This window comes from Oncorhynchus clarkii, chromosome 26 (genome assembly GCF_045791955.1).
Source record: "Oncorhynchus clarkii lewisi isolate Uvic-CL-2024 chromosome 26, UVic_Ocla_1.0, whole genome shotgun sequence".
Classification (NCBI taxonomy): Eukaryota; Metazoa; Chordata; class Actinopteri; order Salmoniformes; family Salmonidae; genus Oncorhynchus; species Oncorhynchus clarkii.
Window position 1 is genome coordinate 35914409 of NC_092172.1, and position 24156 is coordinate 35938564.

General features: G+C 31.6%; 1 protein-coding gene across 1 annotated transcript in view; it reads left to right on the forward strand.

Annotated features, from left to right (window-relative positions):
• LOC139384950 (low-density lipoprotein receptor-related protein 3-like) overlaps positions 1–24156 on the forward strand; it is an 88265-nt gene that overhangs the window by 54593 nt on the left and 9516 nt on the right. The window contains exon 8 of the mRNA XM_071129895.1: positions 16978–17139. Coding sequence (XP_070985996.1) covers positions 16978–17139 — 162 coding nt within the window. The remainder of the gene's footprint in view (positions 1–16977; positions 17140–24156) is intronic.

Here is a 24156-nt window from a genome sequence, read left to right on the forward strand (position 1 = left end):
ATTAGTCAATAAGTGTCCCGCTCGTTATCGTGGAAATGAGTCAATAAGTGTCCCGCTCGTTGTCGTGGAAATGAGTCAATAAGTGTCCCGCTCGTTGTCGTGGAAATGAGTCAATAAGTGTCCCGCTCGTTGTCGTGGAAATGAGTCAATAAGTGTCCCGCTCGTTGTCGTGGAAATGAGTCAATAAGTGTCCCGCTCGTTGTCGTGGAAATTAGTCAATAAGTGTCCCGCTCGTTGTCGTAGAAATGAGTCAATAAGTGTCTCGCTCGTTGTCGTGGAAATGAGTCAATAAGTGTCCCGCTCGTTGTCGTGGAAATGAGTCAATAAGTGTCCCGCTCGTTGTCGTGGAAATGAGTCAATAAGTGTCCCGCTCGTTGTCGTGGAAATGAGTCAATAAGTGTCCCGCTCGTTGTCGTGGAAATTAGTCAGTAAGTGTCCTGCTCGTTGTCGTGGAAATGAGTCAATAAGTGTCCCGCTCGTTGTCGTGGAAATGAGTCAATAAGTGTCCCGCTCGTTGCCGTGGCAATGAGTCAATAAGTGTCCCGCTCGTTGTCGTGGAAATGAGTCAATAAGTGTCCCGCTCGTTGCCGTGGCAATGACCGGACCAAGGTGCAGCAGCTTACTTAGGCTATAATGCCCCTAACAAAGACAACTACCCACAACCATGAAGCTTACTTAGACTATAATGCCCCTAACAAAGACAACTACCCACAACCATGAAGCTTACTTAGACTATAATGCCCCTGACAAAGACAACTACCCACAACCGTGAAGCTTACTTAGGCTACACGGGGCGGCAGGGTAGCCTAGTGGTTAGAGCGTTGGACTAGTAACCGGAAGGTTGCGAGTTCAAACCCCCGAGCTGACAAGGTACAAATCTGTCGTTCTGCCCCTGAACAGGCAGTTAACCCACTGTTCCCAGGCCGTCATTGAAAATAAGAATTTGTTCTTAACTGACTTGCCTGGCTAAATAAAGGTAAAATAAAAAAATAAAATAAATATAATGCCCCTAACGAAGACAACTACCCACAAATACAAAAGGAAAAAGGCTGCCTAAGTTTGATTCCCAATCAGAGACAATGATAGACAGCTGTCCCTGATGGAGAACCCAAAACATAGAAACAAAGAACATAGAGTTTCCCACCCGAGTCACCAACCAACCAAACATAGAGAATAAAAATATCTCTACGGTCAGGGCGTGACAATAAGTATTCAACCCCTTTGTTATGGCAAGCCTAAATAAATTCAGGAGCAAAAAATGTCCTTAACAAGTCACATAATAAGTCTGTGTGCAATAATAGTGTTTAACATGATGTTTGAATGACTACCTCATCTCTGTACCCCCACACATACAACTATCCGTCAGGTCCCTCAGTCGAACAGTGAATTTCGAACACTGATTCAACCACAAAGACCAGGGAGGTTTTCCAAGGCCTCGCTGAGAAGGACCCCTATAGGTTGAGGCGTAAAAATAATATATATATATTTATTTTATATATTTAACCTTTATTTAACTAGGCAAGTCAGTTAAGATGATAGTGCATTATGGGACCTGGTCAGATGTAGTGCATTATGGGACCTGGTCAGATGTAGTGCATTATGGGACCTGGTCAGATGTAGTGCATTATGGGACCTGGTCAGATGTACCTATTTATTTTACCTTTATTTAACTAGGCAAGTCAGTTAAGAACAAATTATTATTTACAATGACGGCCTAGGAACAGTGGGTTAACTGCCTGTTCAGGGGCAGAACGACAGATTTCACCAACCTTTGAGCATGGTGAAGTTATTAATTACACTTTGGATGGTGTATCAATACACACAGTCACTACAAAGACACAGGCGTCCTTCCTAACTCAGTAGCCAGAGAGGAAGGAAACCACTCAGGGATTTCACCATGAGGCCAATGCTGACTTTAAAACAATTACTCCACAATACTAACCTAATTGGCAGAGTGAAAAGAAGAAGCCAGTATAGAATACAAATATTCCAGTTGCCAGAGAGGAAGGAATTTTTTCATTTTCATTTTATTTATTTTTTATTGAACCTTTTATAGGGCAATTAAGAATATATTCTTATTTACAATGACTGTCTAGGAACAGTGGGTTAACTGCCTGTACTGCCTACCAAACATTACCAACATATTCTCAATCTAATCTACACACTGAGGAAGACAACATACTGATCAATATAATATAATATACACACTGAGGAAGACAACATGCTGATCAATATAATATACACACTGAGGAAGACAACATGCTGATCAATATAATATAATATACACACTGAGGAAGACAACATACTGATCAATATAATATACACACTGAGGAAGACAACATACTGATCAATATAATATAATATACACACTGAGGAAGACAACATACTGATCAATATAATATAATATACACACTGAGGAAGACAACATGCTGATCAATATAATATAATATACACACTGAGGAAGACAACATACTGATCAATATAATATAATATACACACTGAGGAAGACAACATACTGATCAATATAATATACACACTGAGGAAGACAACATACTGATCAATATAATATACACACTGAGGAAGACAACATACTGATCAATATAATATAATATACACACTGAGGAAGACAACATACTGATCAATATAATATAATATACACACTGAGGAAGACAACATACTGATCAATATAATATAATATACACACTGAGGAAGACAACATACTGATCAATATAATATAATATACACACTGAGGAAGACAACATGCTGATCAATATAATATACACACTGAGGAAGACAACATACTGATCAATATAATATAATATACACACTGAGGAAGACAACATACTGATCAATATAATATAATATACACACTGAGGAAGACAACATGCTGATCAATATAATATAATATACACACTGAGGAAGACAACATACTGATCAATATAATATACACACTGAGGAAGACAACATACTGATCAATATAATATAATATACACACTGAGGAAGACAACATGCTGATCAATATAATATAATATACACACTGAGGAAGACAACATACTGATCAATATAATATACACACTGAGGAAGACAACATACTGATCAATATAATATACACACTGAGGAAGACAACATGCTGATCAATATAATATAATATACACACTGAGGAAGACCACATACTGATCAATATAATATAATATACACACTGAGGAAGACAACATACTGATCAATATAATATACACACTGAGGAAGACAACATACTGATCAATATAATATAATATACACACTGAGGAAGACAACATGCTGATCAATATAATATAATATACACACTGAGGAAGACAACATACTGATCAATATAATATAATATACACACTGAGGAAGACAACATGCTGATCAATATAATATAATATACACACTGAGGAAGACAACATACTGATCAATATAATATAATATACACACTGAGGAAGACAACATGCTGATCAATATAATATAATATACACACTGAGGAAGACAACATGCTGATCAATATAATATAATATACACACTGAGGAAGACAACATACTGATCAATATAATATAATATACACACTGAGGAAGACAACATACTGATCAATATAATATAATATACACACTGAGGAAGACAACATACTGATCAATATAATATAATATACACACTGAGGAAGACAACATACTGATCAATATAATATAATATACACACTGAGGAAGACAACATACTGATCAATATAATATAATATACACACTGAGGAAGACAACATACTGATCAATATAATATAATATACACACTGAGGAAGACAACATACTGATCAATATAATATAATATACACACTGAGGAAGACAACATGCTGATCAATATAATATACACACTGAGGAAGACAACATACTGATCAATATAATATAATATACACACTGAGGAAGACAACATACTGATCAATATAATATACACACTGAGGAAGACAACATGCTGATCAATATAATATAATATACACACTGAGGAAGACAACATACTGATCAATATAATATAATATACACACTGAGGAAGACAACATACTGATCAATATAATATAATATACACACTGAGGAAGACAACATACTGATCAATATAATATAATATACACACTGAGGAAGACAACATGCTGATCAATATAATATAATATACACACTGAGGAAGACAACATACTGATCAATATAATATAATATACACACTGAGGAAGACAACATACTGATCAATATAATATAATATACACACTGAGGAAGACAACATACTGATCAATATAATATACACACTGAGGAAGACAACATACTGATCAATATAATATACACACTGAGGAAGACAACATGCTGATTAATATAATATAATATACACACTGAGGAAGACAACATGCTGATCAATATAATATAATATACACACTGAGGAAGACCACATACTGATCAATATAATATAATATACACACTGAGGAAGACAACATGCTGATCAATATAATATACACACTGAGGAAGACAACATACTGATCAATATAATATAATATCCACACTGAGGAAGACAACATGCTGATCAATCTAATATACACACTGAGGAAGACAACATGCTGATTAATATAATATAATATACACACTGAGGAAGACAACATGCTGATCAATATAATATAATATACACACTGAGGAAGACAACATGCTGATCAATATAATATACACACTGAGGAAGACAACATACTGATCAATATAATATAATATACACACTGAGGAAGACAACATACTGATCAATATAATATAATATACACACTGAGGAAGACAACATGCTGATCAATATAATATAATATACACACTGAGGAAGACAACATACTGATCAATATAATATAATATACACACTGAGGAAGACAACATACTGATCAATATAATATAATATACACACTGAGGAAGACAACATGCTGATCAATATAATATAATATACACACTGAGGAAGACAACATACTGATCAATATAATATAATATACACACTGAGGAAGACAACATGCTGATCAATATAATATACACACTGAGGAAGACAACATACTGATCAATATAATATAATATAATATACACACTGAGGAAGACAACATACTGATCAATATAATATACACACTGAGGAAGACAACATACTGATCAATATAATATACACACTGAGGAAGACAACATACTGATCAATATAATATAATATACACACTGAGGAAGACAACATACTGATCAATATAATCTAATATACACACTGAGGAAGACAACATACTGATCAATATAATATAATATACACACTGAGGAAGACAACATACTGATCAATATAATATAATATACACACTGAGGAAGACAACATGCTGATCAATATAATATAATATACACACTGAGGAAGACAACATGCTGATCAATATAATATACACACTGAGGAAGACAACATACTGATCAATATAATATAATATACACACTGAGGAAGACAACATACTGATCAATATAATATAATATACACACTGAGGAAGACAACATACTGATCAATATAATATAATATACACACTGAGGAAGACAACATGCTGATCAATATAATATAATATACACACTGAGGAAGACAACATACTGATCAATATAATATACACACTGAGGAAGACAACATACTGATCAATATAATATAATATACACACTGAGGAAGACAACATGCTGATCAATATAATATAATATACACACTGAGGAAGACAACATACTGATCAATATAATATACACACTGAGGAAGACAACATACTGATCAATATAATATACACACTGAGGAAGACAACATGCTGATCAATATAATATAATATACACACTGAGGAAGACAACATACTGATCAATATAATATAATATACACACTGAGGAAGACAACATGCTGATCAATATAATATAATATACACACTGAGGAAGACAACATACTGATCAATATAATATACACACTGAGGAAGACAACATACTGATCAATATAATATAATATACACACTGAGGAAGACAACATACTGATCAATATAATATAATATACACACTGAGGAAGACAACATACTGATCAATATAATATAATATACACACTGAGGAAGACAACATGCTGATCAATATAATATAATATACACACTGAGGAAGACAACATACTGATCAATATAATATAATCTACACACTGAGGAAGACAACATACTGATCAATATAATATAATATACACACTGAGGAAGACAACATACTGATCAATATAATATAATATACACACTGAGGAAGACAACATACTGATCAATATAATATACACACTGAGGAAGACAACATACTGATCAATATAATATAATATACACACTGAGGAAGACAACATACTGATCAATATAATATAATATACACACTGAGGAAGACAACATACTGATCAATATAATATAATATACACACTGAGGAAGACAACATACTGATCAATATAATATACACACTGAGGAAGACAACATGCTGATCAATATAATATAATATACACACTGAGGAAGACAACATGCTGATCAATATAATATACACACTGAGGAAGACAACATACTGATCAATATAATATAATATACACACTGAGGAAGACAACATGCTGATCAATATAATATAATATACACACTGAGGAAGACAACATACTGATCAATATAATATACACACTGAGGAAGACAACATACTGATCAATATAATATAATATACACACTGAGGAAGACAACATGCTGATCAATATAATATAATATACACACTGAGGAAGACAACATGCTGATCAATATAATATAATATACACACTGAGGAAGACAACATACTGATCAATATAATATAATATACACACTGAGGAAGACAACATACTGATCAATATAATATAATATACACACTGAGGAAGACAACATACTGATCAATATAATATAATATACACACTGAGGAAGACAACATGCTGATCAATATAATATAATATACACACTGAGGAAGACAACATGCTGATCAATATAATATAATATACACACTGAGGAAGACAACATGCTGATTAATATAATATAATATACACACTGAGGAAGACAACATACTGATCAATATAATATACACACTGAGGAAGACAACATACTGATCAATATAATATAATATACACACTGAGGAAGACAACATGCTGATCAATATAATATAATATACACACTGAGGAAGACAACATACTGATCAATATAATATAATATACACACTGAGGAAGACAACATGCTGATCAATATAATATAATATACACACTGAGGAAGACAACATGCTGATCAATATAATATAATATACACACTGAGGAAGACAACATACTGATCAATATAATATAATATACACACTGAGGAAGACAACATGCTGATCAATATAATATAATATACACACTGAGGAAGACAACATACTGATCAATATAATATAATATACACACTGAGGAAGACAACATACTGATCAATATAATATAATATACACACTGAGGAAGACAACATGCTGATCAATATAATATACACACTGAGGAAGACAACATACTGATCAATATAATATAATATACACACTGAGGAAGACAACATACTGATCAATATAATATAATATACACACTGAGGAAGACAACATACTGATCAATATAATATAATATAATATAATATACACACTGAGGAAGACAACATGCTGATCAATATAATATACACACTGAGGAAGACAACATACTGATCAATATAATATAATATACACACTGAGGAAGACAACATACTGATCAATATAATATAATATACACACTGAGGAAGACAACATGCTGATCAATATAATATAATATACACACTGAGGAAGACAACATACTGATCAATATAATATACACACTGAGGAAGACAACATACTGATCAATATAATATACACACTGAGGAAGACAACATACTGATCAATATAATATAATATACACACTGAGGAAGACAACATACTGATCAATATAATATAATATACACACTGAGGAAGACAACATACTGATCAATATAATATAATATACACACTGAGGAAGACAACATACTGATCAATATAATATAATATACACACTGAGGAAGACAACATACTGATCAATATAATATAATATACACACTGAGGAAGACAACATACTGATCAATATAATATACACACTGAGGAAGACAACATACTGATCAATATAATATAACATACACACTGAGGAAGACAACATACTGATCAATATAATCTAATATACACACTGAGGAAGACAACATACTGATCAATATAATATAATATACACACTGAGGAAGACAACATACTGATCAATATAATATAATATACACACTGAGGAAGACAACATGCTGATCAATATAATATAATATACACACTGAGGAAGACAACATACTGATCAATATAATATAATATACACACTGAGGAAGACAACATACTGATCAATATAATATAATATACACACTGAGGAAGACCACATACTGATCAATATAATATAATATACACACTGAGGAAGACAACATACTGATCAATATAATATACACACTGAGGAAGACAACATGCTGATCAATATAATATAATATACACACTGAGGAAGACAACATACTGATCAATATAATATACACACTGAGGAAGACAACATACTGATCAATATAATATAATATACACACTGAGGAAGACAACATACTGATCAATATAATATAATATACACACTGAGGAAGACAACATGCTGATCAATATAATATACACACTGAGGAAGACAACATGCTGATCAATATAATATAATATACACACTGAGGAAGACAACATACTGATCAATATAATATAATATACACACTGAGGAAGACAACATGCTGATCAATATAATATACACACTGAGGAAGACAACATACTGATCAATATAATATACACACTGAGGAAGACAACATGCTGATCAATATAATATAATATACACACTGAGGAAGACAACATGCTGATCAATATAATATACACACTGAGGAAGACAACATACTGATCAATATAATATAATATACACACTGAGGAAGACAACATGCTGATCAATATAATATAATATACACACTGAGGAAGACAACATACTGATCAATATAATATACACACTGAGGAAGACAACATACTGATCAATATAATATAATATACACACTGAGGAAGACAACATACTGATCAATATAATATAATATAATATACACACTGAGGAAGACAACATACTGATCAATATAATATAATATACACACTGAGGAAGACAACATGCTGATCAATATAATATAATATACACACTGAGGAAGACAACATGCTGATCAATATAATATAATATACACACTGAGGAAGACAACATGCTGATCAATATAATATACACACTGAGGAAGACAACATACTGATCAATATAATCTACACACTGAGGAAGACAACATACTGATCAATATAATATAATATACACACTGAGGAAGACAACATACTGATCAATATAATATACACACTGAGGAAGACAACATACTGATCAATATAATATAATATACACACTGAGGAAGACAACATACTGATCAATATAATATACACACTGAGGAAGACAACATGCTGATCAATATAATATAATATACACACTGAGGAAGACAACATGCTGATCAATATAATATAATATACACACTGAGGAAGACAACATACTGATCAATATAATATAATATACACACTGAGGAAGACAACATGCTGATCAATATAATCTAATATACACACTGAGGAAGACAACATACTGATCAATATAATATAATATACACACTGAGGAAGACAACATACTGATCAATATAATATAATATACACACTGAGGAAGACAACATGCTGATCAATATAATATACACACTGAGGAAGACAACATACTGATCAATATAATATAATATACACACTGAGGAAGACAACATACTGATCAATATAATATAATATACACACTGAGGAAGACAACATACTGATCAATATAATATAATATACACACTGAGGAAGACAACATACTGATCAATATAATATAATATACACACTGAGGAAGACAACATGCTGATCAATATAATATAATATACACACTGAGGAAGACAACATACTGATCAATATAATATAATATACACACTGAGGAAGACGACATACTGATCAATATAATATAATATACACACTGAGGAAGACAACATACTGATCAATATAATATAATATACACACTGAGGAAGACAACATACTGATCAATATAATATAATATACACACTGAGGAAGACAACATGCTGATCAATATAATATACACACTGAGGAAGACAACATGCTGATCAATATAATATACACACTGAGGAAGACAACATACTGATCAATATAATATACACACTGAGGAAGACAACATACTGATCAATATAATATAATATACACACTGAGGAAGACAACATACTGATCAATATAATATAATATACACACTGAGGAAGACAACATACTGATCAATATAATATAATATACACACTGAGGAAGACAACATACTGATCAATATAATATACACACTGAGGAAGACAACATGCTGATCAATATAATATAATATACACACTGAGGAAGACAACATGCTGATCAATATAATATAATATACACACTGAGGAAGACAACATACTGAACAATATAATATAATATACACACTGAGGAAGACAACATGCTGATCAATATAATCTAATATACACACTGAGGAAGACAACATACTGATCAATATAATATAATATACACACTGAGGAAGACAACATACTGATCAATATAATATAATATACACACTGAGGAAGACAACATGCTGATCAATATAATATACACACTGAGGAAGACAACATACTGATCAATATAATATAATATACACACTGAGGAAGACAACATACTGATCAATATAATATAATATACACACTGAGGAAGACAACATACTGATCAATATAATATAATATACACACTGAGGAAGACAACATACTGATCAATATAATATAATATACACACTGAGGAAGACAACATGCTGATCAATATAATATAATATACACACTGAGGAAGACAACATACTGATCAATATAATATAATATACACACTGAGGAAGACGACATACTGATCAATATAATATAATATACACACTGAGGAAGACAACATACTGATCAATATAATATAATATACACACTGAGGAAGACAACATACTGATCAATATAATATAATATACACACTGAGGAAGACAACATGCTGATCAATATAATATACACACTGAGGAAGACAACATGCTGATCAATATAATATACACACTGAGGAAGACAACATACTGATCAATATAATATACACACTGAGGAAGACAACATACTGATCAATATAATATAATATACACACTGAGGAAGACAACATACTGATCAATATAATATAATATACACACTGAGGAAGACAACATACTGATCAATATAATATACACACTGAGGAAGACAACATACTGATCAATATAATATAATATACACACTGAGGAAGACAACATGCTGATCAATATAATATAATATACACACTGAGGAAGACAACATACTGATCAATATAATATAATATACACACTGAGGAAGACAACATGCTGATCAATATAATATAATATACACACTGAGGAAGACAACATGCTGATCAATATAATATACACACTGAGGAAGACAACATACTGATCAATATAATATAATATACACACTGAGGAAGACAACATACTGATCAATATAATATAATATACACACTGAGGAAGACCACATACTGATCAATATAATATAATATACACACTGAGGAAGACAACATACTGATCAATATAATATACACACTGAGGAAGACAACATACTGATCAATATAATATACACACTGAGGAAGACAACATACTGATCAATATAATATACACACTGAGGAAGACAACATGCTGATCAATATAATATAATATACACACTGAGGAAGACAACATACTGATCAATATAATATAATATACACACTGAGGAAGACAACATGCTGATCAATATAATATACACACTGAGGAAGACAACATGCTGATCAATATAATATAATATACACACTGAGGAAGACAACATACTGATCAATATAATATAATATACACACTGAGGAAGACAACATACTGATCAATATAATATAATATACACACTGAGGAAGACAACATGCTGATCAATATAATATAATATACACACTGAGGAAGACAACATACTGATCAATATAGTATAATATCCACACTGAGGAAGACAACATACTGATCAATATAATATAATATACACACTGAGGAAGACAACATACTGATTAATATAATATACACACTGAGGAAGACAACATGCTGATCAATATAATATATTATACACACTGAGGAAGACAACATACTGATCAATATAATATAATATACACACTGAGGAAGACAACATACTGATCAATATAATATAATATACACACTGAGGAAGACAACATGCTGATCAATATAATATAATATACACACTGAGGAAGACAACATACTGATCAATATAATATAATATACACACTGAGGAAGACAACATGCTGATCAATATAATATAATATACACACTGAGGAAGACAACATGCTGATCAATATAATATACACACTGAGGAAGACAACATACTGATCAATATAATATAATATACACACTGAGGAAGACAACATACTGATCAATATAATATAATATACACACTGAGGAAGACAACATACTGATCAATATAATATACACACTGAGGAAGACAACATACTGATCAATATAATATACACACTGAGGAAGACAACATACTGATCAATATAATATAATATACACACTGAGGAAGACAACATACTGATCAATATAATATAATATACACACTGAGGAAGACAACATGCTGATCAATATAATATAATATACACACTGAGGAAGACAACATACTGATCAATATAATATACACACTGAGAAAGACAACATACTGATCAATATAATATAATATACACACTGAGGAAGACAACATGCTGATCAATATAATATAATATACACACTGAGGAAGACAACATACTGATCAATATAATATAATATACACACTGAGGAAGACAACATACTGATCAATATAATATAATATACACACTGAGGAAGACAACATACTGATCAATATAATATAATATACACACTGAGGAAGACAACATACTGATCAATATAATATAATATACACACTGAGGAAGACAACATGCTGATCAATATAATATAATATACACACTGAGGAAGACAACATACTGATCAATATAATATAATATACACACTGAGGAAGACAACATGCTGATCAATATAATATAATATACACACTGAGGAAGACAACATGCTGATCAATATAATATAATATACACACTGAGGAAGACAACATACTGATCAATATAATATAATATACACACTGAGGAAGACAACATACTGATCAATATAATATAATATACACACTGAGGAAGACAACATACTGATCAATATAATATAATATACACACTGAGGAAGACAACATACTGATCAATATAATATACACACTGAGGAAGACAACATACTGATCAATATAATATAATATACACACTGAGGAAGACAACATACTGATCAATATAATATACACACTGAGGAAGACAACATACTGATCAATATAATATACACACTGAGGAAAACAACATACTGATCAATATAATATAATATACACACTGAGGAAGACAACATGCTGATCAATATAATATAATATACACACTGAGGAAGACAACATACTGATCAATATAATATAATATACACACTGAGGAAGACAACATGCTGATCAATATAATATAATATACACACTGAGGAAGACAACATGCTGATCAATATAATATAATATACACACTGAGGAAGACAACATACTGATCAATATAATATAATATACACACTGAGGAAGACAACATGCTGATCAATATAATATAATATACACACTGAGGAAGACAACATACTGATCAATATAATATACACACTGAGGAAGACAACATACTGATCAATATAATATAATATACACACTGAGGAAGACAACATACTGATCAATATAATATACACACTGAGGAAGACAACATACTGATCAATATAATATACACACTGAGGAAGACAACATACTGATCAATATAATATACACACTGAGGAAGACAACATACTGATCAATATAATATACACACTGAGGAAGACAACATACTGATCAATATAATATAATATACACACTGAGGAAGACAACATACTGATCAATATAATATAATATACACACTGAGGAAGACAACATGCTGATCAATATAATATAATATACACACTGAGGAAGACAACATGCTGATCAATATAATATAATATACACACTGAGGAAGACAACATACTGATCAATATAATATAATATACACACTGAGGAAGACAACATACTGATCAATATAATATAATCTACACACTGAGGAAGACAACATACTGATCAATATAATATAATATACACACTGAGAAAGACCACATACTGATCAATATAATATAATATACACACTGAGGAAGACAACATGCTGATCAATATAATATAATATACACACTGAGGAAGACAACATGCTGATCAATATAATATAATATACACACTGAGGAAGACAACATACTGATCAATATAATATACACACTGAGGAAGACAACATACTGATCAATATAATATAATATACACACTGAGGAAGACAACATACTGATCAATATAATATAATATACACACTGAGGAAGACAACATGCTGATCAATATAATATACACACTGAGGAAGACAACATACTGATCAATATAATATAATATACACACTGAGGAAGACAACATACTGATCAATATAATATAATATACACACTGAGGAAGACAACATACTGATCAATATAATATAATATACACACTGAGGAAGACAACATGCTGATCAATATAATATACACACTGAGGAAGACAACATGCTGATCAATATAATATACACACTGAGGAAGACAACATGCTGATTAATATAATATAATATACACACTGAGGAAGACAACATACTGATCAATATAATATACACACTGAGGAAGACAACATACTGATCAATATAATATACACACTGAGGAAGACAACATACTGATCAATATAATATACACACTGAGGAAGACAACATGCTGATCAATATAGTATAATATACACACTGAGGAAGACAACATGCTGATCAATATAATATAATATACACACTGAGGAAGACAACATACTGATCAATATAATATAATATACACACTGAGGAAGACAACATACTGATCAATATAATATAATCTACACACTGAGGAAGACAACATACTGATCAATATAATATACACACTGAGGAAGACAACATACTGATCAATATAATATACACACTGAGGAAGACAACATACTGATCAATATAATATAATATACACACTGAGGAAGACAACATACTGATCAATATAATATAATATACACACTGAGGAAGACAACATACTGATCAATATAATATACACACTGAGGAAGACAACATGCTGATCAATATAATATAATATACACACTGAGGAAGACAACATACTGATCAATATAATATACACACTGAGGAAGACAACATACTGATCAATATAATATAATATACACACTGAGGAAGACAACATACTGATCAATATAATATACACACTGAGGAAGACAACATACTGATCAATATAATATACACACTGAGGAAGACAACATACTGATCAATATAATATAATATACACACTGAGGAAGACAACATACTGATCAATATAATATAATATACACACTGAGGAAGACAACATGCTGATCAATATAATATACACACTGAGGAAGACAACATGCTGATCAATATAATATAATATACACACTGAGGAAGACAACATGCTGATCAATATAATATACACACTGAGGAAGACAACATACTGATCAATATAATATACACACTGAGGAAGACAACATGCTGATCAATATAATATAATATACACACTGAGGAAGACAACATACTGATCAATATAATATAATATACACACTGAGGAAGACCACATACTGATCAATATAATATACACACTGAGGAAGACAACATACTGATCAATATAATATAATATACACACTGAGGAAGACAACATACTGATCAATATAATATACACACTGATGAAGACAACATACTGATCAATATAATATAATATACACACTGAGGAAGACAACATACTGATCAATATAATATACACACTGAGGAAGACAACATGCTGATCAATATAATATAATATACACACTGAGGAAGACAACATACTGATCAATATAATATACACACTGAGGAAGACAACATACTGATCAATATAATATAATATACACACTGAGGAAGACAACATACTGATCAATATAATATAATATACACACTGAGGAAGACAACATACTGATCAATATAATATAATATACACACTGAGGAAGACAACATACTGATCAATATAATATACACACTGAGGAAGACAACATACTGATCAATATAATATAATATACACACTGAGGAAGACAACATGCTGATCAATATAATATAATATACACACTGAGGAAGACAACATGCTGATCAATATAATATAATATACACACTGAGGAAGACAACATGCTGATCAATATAATATAATATACACACTGAGGAAGACAACATGCTGATCAATATAATATAATATACACACTGAGGAAGACAACATGCTGATCAATATAATATAATATACACACTGAGGAAGACAACATACTGATCAATATAATATACACACTGAGGAAGACAACATACTGATCAATATAATCTACACACTGAGGAAGACAACATGCTGATCAATATAATATAATATACACACTGAGGAAGACTCTGTGTTCATCAGGTTCTGATGAGAAGAACTGTTTTGATTGTAAATATACAGCAGTATCTCTCATTCATTCATCTGTTCCAGTGCCCAGACGGTTCTGATGAGAAGAACTGTTTTGACTGCCAGCCGGGTAACTTCCACTGTGGCACCAACCTGTGTATCTTCGAGACGTGGCACTGTGATGGCCAGGAGGATTGTCTGGATGGTAGTGACGAGAGAGACTGTTTGGGAGCTGTACCCAGGAAGGTACAGAAAAACATCATTTGATGAGTGCTTACATTTGTCCTACAGTTGAAGTCGGTAGTTTACATACACTCAGGTTGGAGTCATTAAAACTCGTTTTTCAACCACTCCACAAATTTCTTGTTAACAAACTATAGTTTTGGCAAGTCGGTTGGGACATCTACTTTGTTCATGACACAAGTCATTTTTCCAACAATTATTTACAGATGATTTCACTTATAATTCACTGTATCACAATTCCAGTGGGTCAGAAGTTTACATTCACTAAGTTGACTATGCCTTTAAACAGCTTGGAAATGACAGAAAATGATGTCATGGCTTCAGAAGCTTCTGATAGGCTAATTGACACCATTGAGTCAATTTGAGGTGTACCTGTGGATGTATTTCAAGGCCTACCTTCAAACTCAGTGCCTCTTTGTCGACATCGTGGGAAAATCAAAAGAAATCAGCCAAGATCTCAGAAGAAAACGCCTGAATGTACCACATTCTTCTGTACTAACAATAGTACACAAGCATAAACACCATGGGACCACGCAGCCATCATACCGCTCAGGAAGGAGACGCGTTCTGTCTCCTAGAGATTAACGTACTTTGGTGTGAAAAGTGCAAATCAATCCCAGAACAGCAGCAAAGGACCTTGTGAAGATGCTGGAGGAAACAGGTACAAAAGTATCTATATCCATAGTAAAACGAGTCCTATATCGACATAACCTGAAAGGCCGCTCAGCAAGGAAGAAGCCACAGCTCCAAAACTGCCATAAAAAAGCCAGACTACGGTTTGTAACTGCACATGGGGACAAAGATCGTACTTTTTGGAGAAATGTCCTCTGGTCTGATGAAACAAAAATAGAACTGTTTGGCCATAATGACCATCGTTATGTTTGGAGGAAAAAGAGGGAGGCTTGCAAGCCGAAGAACACCATCCCAACCGTGAAGCACGGGGGTGGCAGCATCATGTTGTGGGGGTGCTTTGCTGCAGGAGGGACTGGTGCACTTCACAAAATAGATGGCCATCACAAAGCCCTGACCTCAATCCTATAGAAACATTTTGGGCAGAAATTGAAAAAGCTTGTGCGAGCAAGGAGGCCCATAAACCTGACAGTTACACCAGCTCTGTCAGGAGGAATGGGCCAAAATTCACCCAACTTATTGTGGGAAGCTTGTGGAAGGCTACCCAAAACGATTGACCCAAGTTAAACAATTTAAAGGCAATGCTACCAAATACTAATTGAGTGTATGTAAACTTCTGACCCACTGGAAATATGCTGAAATAAATCAATCTCCCTACTATTATTCTGACATTTCACATTCTTAAAATAAAGTGATGATCCTAACTCACCTAAGACAGGGAATTTGTACTAGGATTAAATGTCAGGAATTGTGAAAAACTGAGTTTGAATGTATTTGGCTAAGGTGTATGTAAACTTCTGACTTCAACTGTATTTAACAAATGTGTATTATACACGTGTTTATTGCATATCCCAACTCCCCCTGAGAAACCCTCAGAGAGTGGGGTCACGGCCAGGGTCACCGTTGTCCAGTGCCCCTGGAGCACTAAGGGTTAGGTGCCTTGCTCAAGTGCACATCGACAGATTTCTCACCTTGTTGGCTTCAGGATTCAAACGAGCAACCTTTCGATTACTCTAACCGCTGGGTTACCTGCCATCTGGCTACCTGGCACCTGGTTACCTGCCATCTGGCTACCTGGCACCTGTTTACCTGCCATCTGGCTACCTGGCACCTGGTTACCTGCCATCTGGCTACCTGGCACCTGGTTACCTGCCATCTTGCTACCTGGCACCTGTTTACCTGCCATCTGGCTACCTGGCACCTGGTTACCTGCCATCTGGCTACCTGGCATCTGGTTACCTGTTACCTGGCTACCTGGCACCTGGTTACCTGCCACCTGGCTACCTGGCACCTGGTTACCTGGCACCTGGTTACCTGCCATCTGGTTACCTGCCACCTGGCGACCAATCTACATTTGAATCTTACCCTACAAGGTCCAGAGTACTGCTGGTTTTCTGTTCTACCTGATAATGAATTACTCTCAACTGGTGTCCCAGGTCTAAATCAGTCCCTGATCATTAACACACCTGGTGTCCCAGGTCTAAATCAGTCCGTGATCATTAACACACCTGGTGTCCCAGGTATAAATCAGTCAGTCCCTGATCATTAACACACCTGGTGTCCCAGGTATAAATCAGTCCCTGATCATTAACACACCTGGTGTCCCAGGTCTAAATCAGTCTCTGATCATTAACACACCTGGTGTCCCAGGTATAAATCAGTCCCTGATCATTTACACACCTGGTGTCCCAGGTCTAAATCAGTCCCTGATCATTAACACACCTGGTGTCCCAGGTATAAATCAGTCAGTCCCTGATCATTAACACACCTGGTGTCCCAGGTATAAATCAGTCCCTGATCATTAACACACCTGGTGTCCCAGGTCTAAATCAGTCCCTGATCATTAACACACCTGGTGTCCCAGGTCTAAATCAGTCCCTGATCATTAACACACCTGATGTCCCAGGTCTAAATCAGTCCCTGATCATTAACACACCTGGTGTCCCAGGTCTAAATCAGTCCCTGATCATTAGCACACCTGGTGTCCCAGGTCTAAATCAGTCCCTGATCATTAACACACCTGATGTCCCAGGTCTAAATCAGTCCCTGATCATTAACACACCTGATGTCCCAGGTCTAAATCAGTCCCTGATCATTAGCACACCTGGTGTCCCAGGTCTAAATCAGTCTCTGATCATTAACACACCTGGTGTCCCAGGTATAAATCAGTCCCTGATCATTAACACACCTGATGTCCCAGGTATAAATCAGTCCTTTATCAGAAGAGAGAATGGAAAAAAAGCAGTGGAACTGATTTGAATCTGATTTCAACTCATTCCATTGAGGTCCCAGTGTCTGCAGGTTTTGTTTTTTCTCCTTTCAATTAATCCCCAGACAACCGGTGTCCTTACTTCATTAATCAAGGCAGGAGCGAAAACCCGCAGACACTCGGCCAGCACAGTGTGTTTATATTGTTTATTGTTTATATTATGTTTATATTGTATTACTAGTAGTAGTGTGTTTTATAATGTATTGTATTACTAGTAGTAGTATGTTTATAATGTATTGTATTACTAGTAGTAGTATGTTTATAATGTATTGTATTACTAGTAGTAGTGTGTTTATCATGTATTGTATTACTAGTAGTAGTATGTTTTATAATGTGTTGTATTACTAGTAGTAGTATGTTTTATAATGTATTGTATTACTAGTAGTAGTGTGTTTATAATGTATTGTATTACTAGTAGTAGTATGTTTATAATGTATTGTATTACTAGTAGTAGTGTGTTTATAATGTATTGTATTACTAGTAGTAGTATGTTTTATAATGTGTTGTATTACTAGTAGTAGTGTGTTTTATAATGTATTGTATTACTAGTAGTAGTATGTTTATAATGTATGTTTTATTATGTACTGTATTAATAGTAGTAGTATGTTTATAATGTATTGTATTACTAGTAGTAGTATGTTTATAATGTGTTTTATAATGTGTTGTATTACTAGTAGTAGTATGTTTATAATGTATTGTATTACTAGTAGTAGTATGTTTATAATGTGTTTTATAATGTATTGTATTACTAGTAGTCGTATGTTTATAATGTATTGTATTACTAGTAGTAGTATGTTTATAATGTATTGTATTACTAGTAGTAGTATGTTTATAATGTATTGTATTACTAGTAGTAGTATGTTTTATAATGTATTGTATTACTAGTAGTAGTATGTTTATAATGTGTTGTATTACTAGTAGTAGTATGTTTTATAATGTATTGTATTACTAGTAGTAGTATGTTTATAATGTATTGTATTACTAGTAGTAGTATGTTTTATAATGTATTGTATTACTAGTAGTAGTATGTTTATAATGTATTGTATTACTAGTAGTAGTATGTTTTATAATGTATTGTATTACTAGTAGTAGTATGTTTATAATGTATTGTATTACTAGTAGTAGTGTGTTTATAATGTGTTTTATAATGTATTGTATTACTAGTAGTAGTATGTTTATAATGTATTGTATTACTAGTAGTAGTATGTTTATAATGTACTGTATTACTAGTAGTAGTGTGTTTATAATGTATTGTATTACTAGTAGTAGTATGTTTATAATGTATTGTATTACTAGTAGTAGTGTGTTTATAATGTGTTTTATAATGTATTGTATTACTAGTAGTAGTATGTTTATAATGTATTGTATTACTAGTAGTAGTATGTTTATAATGTATTGTATTACTAGTAGTAGTATGTTTATAATGTATTGTATTACTAGTAGTAGTATGTTTTATAATGTATTGTATTACTAGTAGTAGTGTGTTTATAATGTATTGTAGTACTAGTAGTAGTATGTTTATAATGTATGTTTTATAATGTACTGTATTACTAGTAGTAGTGTGTTTATAATGTATTGTATTACTAGTAGTAGTATGTTTATAATGTATTGTATTACTAGTAGTAGTGTGAATATAATGTGTTTTATAATGTATTGTATTACTAGTAGTAGTATGTTTATAATGTATTGTATTACTAGTAGTAGTATGTTTATAATGTATTGTATTACTAGTAGTAGTATGTTTATAATGTATTGTATTACTAGTAGTAGTATGTTTATAATGTATTGTATTACTAGTAGTAGTGTGTTTATAATGTATTGTATTACTAGTAGTAGTATGTTTATAATGTATTGTATTACTAGTAGTAGTGTGTTTATAATGTATTGTATTACTAGTAGTAGTATGTTTTATAATGTGTTGTATTACTAGTAGTAGTGTGTTTTATAATGTATTGTATTACTAGTAGTAGTATGTTTATAATGTATGTTTTATTATGTACTGTATTAATAGTAGTAGTATGTTTATAATGTATTGTATTACTAGCAGTAGTATGTTTATAATGTATTGTATTACTAGTAGTAGTATGTTTATAATGTGTTTTATAATGTGTTGTATTACTAGTAGTAGTATGTTTATAATGTATTGTATTACTAGTAGTAGTATGTTTATAATGTGTTTTATAATGTATTGTATTACTAGTAGTCGTATGTTTTATAATGTGTTGTATTACTAGTAGTAGTATGTTTATAATGTATTGTATTACTAGTAGTAGTGTGTTTATAATGTATTGTATTACTAGTAGTAGTATGTTTATAATGTATTGTATTACTAGTAGTAGTATGTTCTATAATGTGTTTTATAATGTATTGTATTACTAGTAGTAGTATGTTTATAATGTATTGTATTACTAGTAGTAGTATGTTTATAATGTATTGTATTACTAGTAGTAGTATGTTTATAATGTATTGTATTACTAGTAGTAGTATGTTTTATAATGTATTGTATTACTAGTAGTAGTATGTTTATAATGTGTTGTATTACTAGTAGTAGTATGTTTTATAATGTATTGTATTACTAGTAGTAGTATGTTTATAATGTATTGTATTACTAGTAGTAGTATGTTTTATAATGTATTGTATTACTAGTAGTAGTGTGTTTATAATGTATTGTATTACTAGTAGTAGTATGTTTATAATGTATGTTTTATAATGTACTGTATTACTAGTAGTAGTGTGTTTATAATGTATTGTATTACTAGTAGTAGTATGTTTATAATGTATTGTATTACTAGTAGTAGTGTGTTTATAATGTGTTTTATAATGTATTGTATTACTAGTAGTAGTATGTTTATAATGTATTGTATTACTAGTAGTAGTATGTTTATAATGTACTGTATTACTAGTAGTAGTGTGTTTATAATGTATTGTATTACTAGTAGTAGTATGTTTATAATGTATTGTATTACTAGTAGTAGTGTGTTTATAATGTGTTTTATAATGTATTGTATTACTAGTAGTAGTATGTTTATAATGTATTGTATTACTAGTAGTAGTATGTTTATAATGTATTGTATTACTAGTAGTAGTATGTTTATAATGTATTGTATTACTAGTAGTAGTATGTTTTATAATGTATTGTATTACTAGTAGTAGTGTGTTTATAATGTATTGTATTACTAGTAGTAGTATGTTTATAATGTATGTTTTATAATGTACTGTATTACTAGTAGTAGTGTGTTTATAATGTGTTTTATAATGTATTGTATTACTAGTAGTAGGATGTTTATAATGTATTGTATTACTAGTAGTAGTATGTTTATAATGTACTGTATTACTAGTAGTAGTGTGTTTATAATGTATTGTATTACTAGTAGTAGTATGTTTATAATGTATTGTATTACTAGTAGTAGTGTGTTTATAATGTGTTTTATAATGTATTGTATTACTAGTAGTAGTATGTTTATAATGTATTGTATTACTAGTAGTAGTATGTTTATAATGTATTGTATTACTAGTAGTAGTATGTTTATAATGTATTGTATTACTAGTAGTAGTATGTTTATAATGTATTGTATTACTAGTAGTAGTATGTTTATAATGTATTGTATTACTAGTAGTAGTGTGTTTATAATGTGTTTTATAATGTATTGTATTACTAGTAGTAGTATGTTTATAATGTATTGTATTACTAGTAGTAGTATGTTTATAATGTATTGTATTACTAGTAGTAGTATGTTTATAATGTATTGTATTACTAGTAGTAGTATGTTTTATAATGTATTGTATTACTAGTAGTAGTGTGTTTATAATGTATTGTATTACTAGTAGTAGTATGTTTATAATGTATGTTTTATAATCTACTGTATTACTAGTAGTAGTGTGTTTATAATGTATTGTATTACTAGTAGTAGTATGTTTATAATGTATGTTTTATAATGTACTGTATTACTAGTAGTAGTGTGTTTATAATGTATTGTATTACTAGTAGTAGTATGTTTATAATGTATTGTATTACTAGTAGTAGTGTGTTTATAATGTGTTTTATAATGTATTGTATTACTAGTAGTAGTATGTTTATAATGTATTGTATTACTAGTAGTAGTATGTTTATAATGTACTGT